At 39.8% G+C, this 12,771-nt stretch overlaps 1 protein-coding gene across 2 annotated transcripts in view; it reads left to right on the top strand.

Moving 5' to 3' along the window:
• LOC122816916 (protein FAM13A-like) overlaps positions 1 to 12,771 on the top strand; it is a 1,835,067-nt gene that overhangs the window by 1,708,846 nt on the left and 113,450 nt on the right. For both annotated transcript variants that reach the window (XM_044089997.1, XM_044089998.1), the window contains one exon: positions 4,177 to 4,272. In XM_044089997.1, the coding sequence (XP_043945932.1) occupies positions 4,177 to 4,272 (96 nt within the window). The remainder of the gene's footprint in view (positions 1 to 4,176; positions 4,273 to 12,771) is intronic.

Below are 12,771 nucleotides of genomic sequence, written 5' to 3' on the forward strand. Positions count from 1 at the left end.
AGAAGAAGACAATGGGATCCCACAGCTGCCCCTTCTACACCAACACCCCTTTCTGTACCATCCAGTTTACTTATCCCACTAAATGTTAAAAACTCCATGGTTTCATGTAGCACCAGCTACTCATATGGTACATCCCACTTTTCCACCATCCTTTAAAAAATGCTTCCTCATACCCAGTTTGAATTTTGTATCTTAAGTTTTAAGCTCTCTTATCCCTGTCTTCATTCTCAACTGTATTCTCTCACTTACCTGTCTTACTGCGCCTCAGTTACTATATTGCATCTGATATCTTTCCGCCAGTCAAGTGAAATTAAGTCCATAATCCTCATCATCTCTGTGTACCTTTTACCCTACTAACCATTCTAGTAACCCTTCTCTACACTCCTTCCACAATTTGAAATCCCTTTCTGTATCATCATCATCAACTCCCTTTTTCCCCATTTTGTACACGGGGTCAGGATGTCTTGTCAGCTGTCACCATCTCTCTCTCTCTCTCTCTCTATTCAATGTCACTCTCCTACAGTCTTTGATACTCATGCCTGACCATCACAGGTCTTATCTGACACAATCCAGCCATCTCTTTACTGGATGCCCTCATTTTCTCTTGTTTTCTTCCTGTCTGCCCCAAATTTTCTTTAACAAATTGTCTTCTGCTTTTATGCACATGTGCCTGAACCACCCACATCTGTTTTATCTGGCCTCTTCTGCAAGTGAAAATACTTTGGCTTCTGCTGTTATGTCCTCATGTCTTCATCTTTCCCATGGTGTGCATTTTACCACCCATCTTAGGCACTTTATCTCCATCACCTCTAGCTTTTTCTAAAGTTCTGCCTTTACTGCCCAGGTTTCTGTATCATACAGTAGTACTGGTCACACTACTGTTATGTACACCTTGCTTTTCATTTTTTTTTACATTCTTCTGTCATACACTATCCCTGATGCTGTGTGCCAGTTGACTACATCCCCTCTAATTTATCTTTGGCCTCCTAATTCAGACTTCCCCTCTCCTCAGCCAAAAATCCCTGATACTTGAAGCTGTTAACCTGGTCCACTATTTTTTATTCTATCTCAGTTCTGAGCTTCTTCTGATTTCCCCTCAATTGCTGCTATTACAGCTGTCTTATCTGTACTCAGTTTCATCCCATGTGCCTTCAGTTTTGCATTTCATCCCCCCCATTCTTTGCTGAAATTCTTGCTCAGAATCTGCCCGTAATGCTACACTGTCATCATACAGTAACATTACTGATCTGTCCCCTTCGACCTGTTTGCTTATGTAGTCCATCACCAATGGGCTTTAAGTTGAACCCTGATGCATGCCCACTCCCACTGTGAACCCCGCTGTGAGACTGAACATTGTTCATACTTGAGCCATTGGGTGCTTGTACATAACTTGCTGTAATTTTACTAATGTTTCCAGGACTTCAAACCACTGCAGGACTGCCCAGTTCAGCTTACGTGGGACCTTGTCTAGGACTGCCCAGTTTGACTCTTTCCTCATCACTAGCTTCTTCTCAACTATCTTCTTACTGCAAACATCGAGTCAGTTGTGCTGCATCCTGATCTGAATCCAAACTGCTCATCTCCCATCTTACTTTCTTCTGCTCTGTGTATTTGTTTATCAAGCATCCTCTCCAGAACATTCATGCAGTGTGATGGTACTTCAATACCCTTGTACTGCCCACAGTTGTGAACATCTCCTTTGTTCTTGAACACTGGCACTAGTATTCTCCATTCATCTGGGATACGCCTTTCTTTGCATACTGCTGTGAGTACCCTCAGGAGCCATTTCTCCTCTACCTCACCCAATGTCTTTATCATATTTGCTGTGACCTCATCTAAGCCTGCTGCTTTCCCTGACTTCATTTTTCTTAGTGCTGTTATTACTTCTGTGGTGGGCTCCTCCTCTTGTTTCATCATAGGCTGTATCTAGGATAGTACAGCTTCTGTGGGGTTTTCTTCATTCAGAAGCTGCTGAAAATACTCTCTTCATCTGCCTTTGATGTCTTGTTGACTGGTTGTTGCTGGCATCCTTTATGAAGTGTGTCTGACTCTCTTCTTTATCTTTCTGTCTTTGCCTTCCAAACTGATATAGTTTCTTTGCACAATCTACCAAGTCACTTTCCGGAAGCTGGTAGAGAACCTCTGATGCCTTGTTCTTTGCTAATGCAACTCCTTTCTTAGCTCTTTGTTAGCCAACCAACATTCCTTCTTAGCATGGTCTGTCTTTTCTATCTCCCACTTTTCCTGCACTCCTTTCATTTGATGACTTCCTGGACTTCTGCAATCCAACACCAGATTTCCTCATATACCTTATTTCTATACCTGGCTTGCCTGCATATCTGTTCTGTAGTCCTCACACATTTTGTTTTGAGGTGCTGCCATCTTCTTCAACTCTGTTTCCTTTTCTTCTTGTGGTGGAAGAGCCCTGAGTAATTCCTTGAACTGTTGTGCTTTCCCTCCAATCAACGTCCAGGTCTTCAGCCTGGTCTATGTTGACCTTAGAGCTTTACACTGCTTGCAGCTGTTTGTGATGACCAGTGGTTTATGCTGTGGGCAACTGTTCAACTGGGGATGACTTTGTAATCACTGATTCTACCCCACTGCCCTTTCCTTACTAGGAGGAAGTCTGTCTGAGTTGCTTGTTGGCCATTCTTGTATGTGATCTTGCGACTGTCTCTCTTGCTGATTCATGTGATGTCCACCAACAAGCCATTTGCTGTTTCTGTATATGGTCTCAAAAATGCAATAGTGCTCCAAATGTAGTCTAATTAGTACCATGGATAATACATAATTACACTTCTTAGCCTGTAATGAAAAGTCCTCATAATACAACATTACTTTGTCAGCCTTATCCATTCCCTGTTCATTCTGCTTCTAATGATTTATTGCTCATGAAATCCAACACACGAATACATCTGCACCACTCTAACAAGAATCTCTGTGCCACATAATATATTCTACATGTGGATAATCATGGCCCAGATACAGTACTATGCATTTTATCTCATTAAATCAAGTGCCAAAAATCTATCCAACCCTCTACACTCCTTAAATCCCTCTTTTGACTGACCCCTATCACCAACCAAACATCTTTAATTTTATTAGCAAACAAGTTTAACCTTATTTCTCTGCACCCAAATTAATGTCAGACCTGTAAACATTAAACAATGCACGCCCCAAATGGCCCCCTTTAGAAATGCAATAATTACATTTCTTTCACTGTAAAGAACTCCTCTCTCAACTGCCCCTTTGCCTATCCCTCCAAAAATTCTGCACCCATCACCTAAGTGAATAATCAACAAACATGTGAGATACAGGGTTGTTGATCATGATAAGTCCAAATGGAGGACATCCATTTAATTTCAGCAGCCACCAAAGCATAAAATGTATCAGATCAGTTTGATGTAATCTCCACATAGTGAAGGCGTGTCATTGATTATCTAGAAGCCTGTTGTCCCTTGGAAAGAACATCAGCCCCTTTGTGTATTCTATGGGTTTAGCATAAAATGCTAGGCCCTGAGTAACTACCATACTTTGACAGTAGTCCTTAAGTTGGACTCCTTAGTTTTCACTTGAAAATTCTAAGAATCTGAGCAAGTTATTAAACTAGATAGTGGCTTCAGGTTGTCTCTGAAGAAAGGAATTTTATTCCTAGTTCTTTAAAAATAACTGCATAAGCCTCATTTTTTTCTGTGCTTCTGCCAAACATTTCTTCCATGTTTCTCTAAACTGCATCTTATCCTCCTCCATAGCTTTTGTACAACTTATGCATAACAATGTACAGCTACTGTAATGCTTTAGAAGGCCAGATGGATAAAGTGAAGAAGCCATACCAATTTGCTAAAAAAAGGTAGATACTCAAACTGACCAATGTTAAATTATGGTTGCCAATCATATGTAAACAGTCACTGAAGTTCTAGTGACCCTGTTTGTCCCATGGAAGTCTGTGATCTTAACCTCAGATGCAGCAGCCTCTTAAGCTGTAGTGGATTTATGTGTATAATTATGCCTTACTATGCATTATATTTTTATATTGCTTTCTACCGAATCCTTTTGAATAGTACATAATAATTCATAAGTCATAGTTATTCAATTTTTGTTGCTGGTATGAGTGATTTATAGCTCCAGACCAGTAAAGAGTGCCACATAACTGATATTCATTTACTTGCTTCACAGGCAACAAAGAATGAAAGATACCTTATGAAGCCGCTGTATGATAGATATCGAATCATCAAACAACTTCTAATGACATCACCATCAATTCCAACTATTGTAAGTTTAATTATTTTTAGTTCTCTGTCTTATTAGAATTAATGATTATTATAGGTGCCAACTGCAAGTAACAAAAATGCTAATTTAAATAGTGTTAGCAATATGTACTAACTATGTAGCATGCTGTACTGCTCATGACTGGACTCATCAGGTGGTCACATGACTACTGGCCACAAAGAAACAGTTGCTGGCCCTAGCTATTTCACTTTGAAGAAGAAAATCTGTGAAGAAGTTAAGAAGAGAATGGAATATAACAACTTGACCATAAACAGGTTCTTAAGTTTTGGGGATAATAGCATTTGTTGAGATGCTTTAGAGACCATAAGTTATGAATGATAAACAGAACTTTCCGGTGATCTCCTGGAAGGCTGGAAAGCTCAGGTGTTAAGAGTATTGAGTGTGTTTTATTTGTGCTTTTGAGCTTGTGCTTATTGAATCTTTTTTCACTGACCATTCGTTGTGGATTATCATCATCTTTTTCTGCTGTGGTGCATACAATTTTAAGCAATACCTTTATGTATATAGGGGCTACAGGATAAGGCACTAAACTAGCAGGCAGGAAAAAAATAATATAATAAGAGATTAAAAGTTAAAGGCATGGGGAATATGTTTAACATTCCATCCACAAAAATATTTGGAAAGTGAAGCTGTGAGTGTAGCACATTTTATCTGGTTGTGATCATAACACATCATCGCTAGATATGTGTATATCAATTTGCTTGCAAACATTTGTGATCTGACAGTTAGGAAATGGTGAGTCTGCAGATACAAGGTGAGTTTCCCATTAACTGTAATATTGCAGTGAACATGCAGTGGCAGTTGCCTAATTTGCAAAACATGAACTGATACTCTTCTCGAATAGTTTGTACAGTATATTCTGTGAATAAGGCTTATGCAAGTTCTATGGAACCTGCAGGCTAGGTACAACTATAAAGAAAAGTTTATGCAGTTTGCAAAGCAGTCATGTTTCACTAATTTCTCCCTGCCTGTGTCAGCAGGACTCCATGGAGAAAGTTATGAGCAGGACGTTTAAACTACATACACCCAGTATAAGACAGTGAACACACTGAAGTGTTTAACTTTACAACAACAATAAAAATAAAATGCCCAATAATACCGTATTAAGGTAGTTACTAAAATTCTGTGGCTGGTATAATTCTTAACAGCTGTTCATGAGAGACTTGGTAAATTGGTCTTCGATGCCACCTTACATTTATGATGGTCAATCAGTCCTCTAATCAACAAAGTAAACAGCTCAGCAAAATCTAGAATTATAACATTTATTGTATAATAGTTTTTAGCCAGGCCCTGGCAACTTTCAACACCATCGTGAGTGAATCAAAAGTAAATGGGATGTGCTATAATCATACAGGGCAGTGAAGACTAAAAGGTCTACTCTGAGCATGGAAGTAATACAGTTTGACCTAGGGGTTTTAGTCAAGAGAAATGCCGCATTTTGTAATTGCCACAGCTAAAAGATCTGACCATAGAAAACCAGCCTGAATAGAACATTACAGTAACCCAGGGTTATATAAGTACCGTCCAAAGATGAAAAGCTCCATTGGAATGAAGTGTTTCACCACAGTAAGAGTGGAAAAATGGAATTATATATTTTTGGTTGTCACCAGTACTTAAGGATAGTGTCAGTGGCTTCTCAGAAATATCACAAAAAGATTTTTTTTTTATCATTTAACCTTCAATGATGCACCTGCTAACTGGATACTCTTTGAAAGTGGTGATCAAATGCTTTCCAGTTTGCAAAATCTATTATCCACAATTCCGTCATTCCTGCACATGCTTAATTTATCTAGTCAGAGATAGATAGCTATGTTTGTGCCCAGGTCTGTACCCTGGTCTGGCAACCCCCCTCCCCAACTTTAAGTTGAGAAGTAAAAAAGCAAGCAGCATATACAGTTAATGCCACACACATGCCTTCAGTTCTGAATGCAGTGTAATACCAGCATGCACTGAACACTGATATGGATCTGCCACTTATGCCCTGTAACAATTTCTGCCTGTGGCAGCTATCAGCTTTGCCCCACCCTGGCTATGTTACAGTACCTCATTATTCATTTTGGAAACAAGGTTTCTAAGTACCAAATTAAGATCTATGCAGATAATTCCTTTACCCCTTAGTATTTCAACAGTGGATGAAAATGTTTGTTACAGATATGACTATAGATAATGCGTATTCATTAAAATTTACTTAATACTGGGTTTCTTATATTGGAAAAGACAACAATTGATGATCCAGACAGGTAGAAGTCTGTGTGTTTCCCTTCACAGTAAAACAGAAAGTAGATCCTCTGCAGTGGCTTGCAGTAACCAGGCAATGGAAGATTTCACAATCGGTATGCTTTGGCACAAGTGTCCTAATGTGTACATCTACATCCTACAGGGTGGCAAAAAATGAAGAAAAAAACTCCTGTGTTCAAAATATTGGAACCCTGAAATTCCATGACACTTATAAATATAGACATGTTATCACTAAGGCCTCTTTTTCTAATTAATAAAAACTAGCTGACTAGTAATAATTAGGGCAGCCACGGTGGTGAAGTGGTTAGCATTGCCACCTCATAGCAAGAGGTTCTCCGGTTCGATCCTTGGTTGGGGTGCCTTCTGTGTGGAGTCTGCATGTCCTCCCTGTGGTCGTGTGGGTTTCCTCCGGGTGCTCCGGTTTCCTCCCACATCCCAAAGACATACTGTAGGTGGATTGGACACTCTAAATTGGCCCTAGGTGATAGTGTGTGTGTGTGTGTGTGTGTGTGTGTGTGTGTGTGTGTGTGTGTGTGTGTGTGTGTGTGTGTGTGTGTGTGTGCGTGCCTTCTGTGGAAGGTTGGGCACCGGGCTGGCAACTCAACACCGTAAAACTCCACTGCCAATCATGAGCGGACAGGTGATCCACTGTGGCGACCCCTAACTGGGAAAAGCTGAAAGAAGAAGAAGCTGACTAGTAATAATTATCTAATAAAGCATTAACTGTGTACTGCAGGGGTAATGGAATGGAGTGGTATTTCCTAAAGTCAGGCTGTTAGGTGCATTGTGAGGGGGTAGAGATAAAGCACTGTGAACAGTCTGATAATGGTGCTGCATAGCTTTAGACTGGTAAATGGCCTCACAGCAGTTGCACGTTACCAGATTAGCTGGACCTTTAGTTTAACAGACACAGACCATGAAGTTTAACTAGCCTGGGGTAAAAAGACAATTAAAAGATTTGGCTGAAGGAAGCAGAAATTTTCACCTATGGACGCAGTTCTTGGCACAAATCCAGTCAAAAAAAAGAGACAGAGGTGAATATGGGAAATAAAAAAGCCAAAGAAGGTTTAAACATTTCGTGGTGGTGAGCAATTTGCTGTTCTTGAAAGCATTACCTCCTTGAATCATCTACTATTTGTCCAACAAAGCTACTTTCAGATATAATGACACACTTACAGGATATCAAAAGACACACGCGCACGCACACACAAGCATATATTCACAAACACTTTCAATTCTTTTTTTTTCGCATTGAGTTATTTATTTATTCAAAATACCATTGAAAATGTTTTGAGGTTACACTCAGAAGATACAAAAACAGAAATTCAGAAGTTGGAGACTGAGCCTGTCATCCATGAGGGTACTAGGTTCACCTAATACCCCATCTCACCCTTGTCAGACAGCAGATGTTTTACAATGCCTGGCTATGCCAGGTTGCTGGAAATACATGGTTATGCACACACACAATGCTTAGTTGAACTGCATGCATTGTTTGGCCTAGCTAATGTCCCTAAATCATGTGCACGGAGTACAGAACAAGGCCATCTACCAAATGGCACTCCTGCAGTGGAACATTTACAGACTCCCTCCCCTAAGATGGGTAAAACAACCATAGCCCCTCACTGCACTCGCTCCCATCCCTCACCCAAGATGCTAATAGCAGCTGGGTTAATGTCATGAAAAGTTAGTGTGCTTCTGTGTTGTTTGGGTCTAAAATGCATAACCGGGACTGCTCTACGACAATGTCTAATTGTGTTGTTCTTAAAGTTTTATATTGATTTTATAAAGTGATGTCACTGGATTGAAAACCAATGTATTTTTGCATCTCTGGAGTCCAAAGTACATAACTGCTAAAATTTTCTCGAAAAATGTTAATCCTTCAAGAAAAATTAGTCAGTTTTATACCTAGAACTGCAAAGACAAATAGAAGATATGATTAAAAAAAAACATTGCAATATTGTAGTTCTTATCTAAAGCTGAGCACCAATCCAACCACATGGACTATTTTCAAACACAGCCCAAGTGCATTGTCTGATTAAGTGACTTGCTCAAAGTCATATAGTAGGCACGGGTTCAGGTGCCGAGGCAGTGAGACATTTTCTTGTGGGACATTTGACTGGGAACATATGGGTGAAGTCACAATCAGCTGCAGAGAAATATGGCTGTTTGCAAATTCCCTGTGGGCAAAGAAAAGAATGTCCAGCCATGCCCACAACTTCAATAACCAACTACACAGGGGGATAACAATGTCCATGGTCCCCAAGGGAACATGAGACAGCAGGCGATATGGTAGGCATCAGCAGCAGGCTGGCCAGAGGGCATGTCAGTGGCAGTAAAAATGCAGTGCACAATGGGCAGTGCCTTTATAATCAGTGTGTATGTGGACCACTACCCCCTTTACAGTGTCCAGGGAACATTACCTAAAATGCATACTGGAGCATAAATGTGACTACAGTAGCCTGGAGGATTGCCTCCATGCTGTAGCACACTAATACATGTTGTATTTACAGAAGTATTACTGTACACTGAGCACAACCATACCTCCCAACCATACTGAATAACTCGACTTTTACCGAGTTTTGGGGTCAAAATAATGGGGTGCCACAATTCCCGAGTGGCACCCCTTCATTTCAGTGATGTCAGTGCAGTCAGTCTGTCGGAATTGAGCTCAAGTGCTTTCCCAGCTGGCTGGCTGTTTGAAATACACAGAAGAAACATGAACAGCTTTCCCAGTAACTTGCGAGCTGTTTATTTCTTACTAAAGGAATGGCTGGACTTAGGAAATTTCTGTAAACTAACTTGCACAGACGGAGTATGAATACTTCTAAGGTACTGTTCTCATCAGCAGGGGTGTGTGTGTGTGTGTGTGTGTGTCTGTGCATGTTAAGTAATCAATCTGTTTTTCACATCCTCACTTATTACTGCAAGCTTTGTTCTTGTCTTGTGTGCAAGTTAAACTCAATATCTGTAGGTTCTTTTGGGTAAAGTGTTGAAATTATCTACATCTATCATTTCATCAATGAACAGCATAATTATGAGAGGTCTATAGCTGGTGCATGAAGCTGCTTATCTTGTTTGCAGCTTATTCGTAAACCTAAAGCCTAAGTTTGCGGTTAGTTCTAAGACTTGCTAGTCTGCTATACTGTCTTCAGTATATTGACATGGTTGAGAATCAACATCCTTCCATATTTTAGCAAATTTGCATATATTCATCTATTACAGTTTTATCTGATAGGGCATTCCCAAAGAATTATTAAACTGCTGCCGATCTCCCTAAGTATTGTCATATGAGGTTTTAGGTTCTAAGCTGTCAAGCAGTTCACAATGGGACTGCTAAGATTTATGATGAGGCTTCACTGAAATGGGCTTGTAAGTTCCTAAAAGGGTTTTTAAGGTCTGAATGAGAAGGACAAAAAGAGCATTTTAAAGTTCTGCCCTTCTAGTGTAACTGCTCTTTCTTAAACATAAAGGAATACAGTGTATAAGGGTGTTGAGTGTTGCTCTAGTGGCTGGTGTTGTTTTCTTAAACATAAAGCAGTACAGTGTATAAGGGTGTTGAGTGTTGCTCTAGTGACTGGTGCTGTTTTCTTAAACATAAAGGAGTACAGTGTATAAGGGTGTTGAGTGTTGCTCTAGTGACTGGTGCTGTTTTCTTAAACATAAAGGAATGCAGTGTATAAGGGTGTTGAGTGTTGCTCTAGTGGCTAGTGTTGTTTTCTTAAACATAAAGGAATGCAGTGTATAAGGGTGTTGAGTGTTGCTCTAGTGACTGGTGCTGTTTTCTTAAACATAAAGGAATGCAGTGTATAAGGGTGTTGAGTGTTGCTCTAGTGGCTGGTGCTGTTTTCTTAAACATAAAGGAATGCAGTGTATAAGGGTGTTGAGTGTTGCTCTAGTGGCTGGTGTTGTTTTCTTAAACATAAAGGAGTACAGTGTATAAGGGTGTTGAGTGTTGCTCTAGTGGCTGGTGCTGTTTTCTTAAACATAAAGGAATGCAGTGTATAAGGGTGTTGAGTGTTGCTCTAGTGGCTGGTGCTGTTTTCTTAAACATAAAGGAATGCAGTGTATAAGGGTGTTGAGTGTTGCTCTAGTGGCTGGTGCTGTTTTCTTAAACATAAAGGAATACAGTGTATAAGGGTGTTGAGTGTTGCTCTAGTGGCTGGTGTTGTTTTCTTAAACATAAAGGAATACAGTGTATAAGAGTGTTGAGTGTTGCTCTAGTGGCTGGTGCTGTTTTCTTAAACATAAAGGAATGCAGTGTATAAGGGTGTTGAGTGTTGCTCTAGTGGCTGGTGTTGTTTTCTTAAACATAAAGGAGTACAGTGTATAAGGGTGTTGAGTGTTGCTCTAGTGGCTGGTGCTGTTTTCTTAAACATAAATGAATGCAGTGTATAAGGGTGTTGAGTGTTGCTCTAGTGGCTGGTGTTGTTTTCTTAAACATAAAGGAGTACAGTGTATAAGGGTGTTGAGTGTTGCTCTAGTGACTGGTGCTGTTTTCTTAAACATAAAGGAATGCAGTGTATAAGGGTGTTGAGTGTTGCTCTAGTGGCTGGTGTTGTTTTCTTAAACATAAAGGAGTACAGTGTATAAGGGTGTTGAGTGTTGCTCTAGTGACTGGTGCTGTTTTCTTAAACATAAAGGAATGCAGTGTATAAGGGTGTTGAGTGTTGCTCTAGTGGCTGGTGCTGTTTTCTTAAACATAAAGGAGTACAGTGTATAAGGGTGTTGAGTGTTGCTCTAATGACTGGTGCTGTTTTCTTAAACATAAAGGAATGCAGTGTATAAGGGTGTTGAGTGTTGCTCTAGTGGCTGGTGCTGTTTTCTTAAACATAAAGGAATGCAGTGTATAAGGGTGTTGAGTGTTGCTCTAGTGGCTGGTGCTGTTTTCTTAAACATAAAGGAGTACAGTGTATAAGGGTGTTGAGTGTTGCTCTAGTGACTGGTGCTGTTTTCTTAAACATAAAGGAGTACAGTGTATAAGGGTGTTGAGTGTTGCTCTAATGACTGGTGCTGTTTTCTTAAACATAAAGGAATACAGTGTATAAGGGTGTTGAGTGTTGCTCTAGTGGCTGGTGCTGTTTTCTTAAACATAAAGGAATACAGTGTATAAGGGTGTTGAGTGTTGCTCTAGTGACTGGTGCTGTTTTCTTAAACATAAAGGAGTACAGTGTATAAGGGTGTTGAGTGTTGCTCTAATGACTGGTGCTGTTTTCTTAAACATAAAGGAATACAGTGTATAAGGGTGTTGAGTGTTGCTCTAGTGGCTGGTGCTGTTTTCTTAAACATAAAGGAATACAGTGTATAAGGGTGTTGAGTGTTGCTCTAGTGACTGGTGCTGTTTTCTTAAACATAAAGGAATACAGTGTATAAGGGTGTTGAGTGTTGCTCTAGTGGCTGGTGTTGTTTTCTTAAACATAAAGGAGTACAGTGTATAAGGGTGTTGAGTGTTGCTCTAGTGACTGGTGCTGTTTTCTTAAACATAAAGGAATACAGTGTATAAGGGTGTTGAGTGTTGCTCTAGTGGCTGGTGTTGTTTTCTTAAACATAAAGGAGTACAGTGTATAAGGGTGTTGAGTGTTGCTCTAGTGACTGGTGCTGTTTTCTTAAACATAAAGGAATACAGTGTATAAGGGTGTTGAGTTTTGCTCTAGTGGCTGGTGCTGTTTGTCTGTTGATGAGATACACTGTGGTGGTCTGAATTTAAAACCTGCACCTGGAAAAAAAATGCTCTGACTTGTCTCTGGCAGAAAATGAAACACCCTACTCAATTAAAGATATTGCATACATTTATAGTGCAATTATTTCATCACACTTCAGGTAAAATTATAGCCACTATCTTCTAAAATGTTGACATCCCTTGTCTTACTATTTAAGTAACAGTAGCTTTCCCACATTATTGGCTTTGTCCAGTTTTTTTTGTGCTAAGAGGTTGACAGCTATGGTGGTGAGAAGTGAGAACTGAATTCAGTAAATGATAGCCATTTAATTTTCAGTCTGCATGTCTTTCAGGAAGGTGCTGATTTGGCATAGTGTTATGTTGTTCTGACTGTAGTGCTCAGGGTTCTACGTTCAAGACTTACCAGTGAAATGCATGGCGGTAACACAACATTTTATTGTAGCAACTTTCCAAAATTATACAAGCAATGTTTAAAATGTGTCCCTATTTTTTTTCTTTTGTCCCCCCCCAAAAAAAATAAACTGAAATTGAAAACAAATGTGAGAAGCTATGCAAGTTGCCTATGG

This window comes from Protopterus annectens, chromosome 12.part0 (assembly GCF_019279795.1).
Source record: "Protopterus annectens isolate FY-2018-M chromosome 12.part0, PAN1.0, whole genome shotgun sequence".
In the NCBI taxonomy this organism is placed as follows: domain Eukaryota; kingdom Metazoa; phylum Chordata; order Ceratodontiformes; family Protopteridae; genus Protopterus; species Protopterus annectens.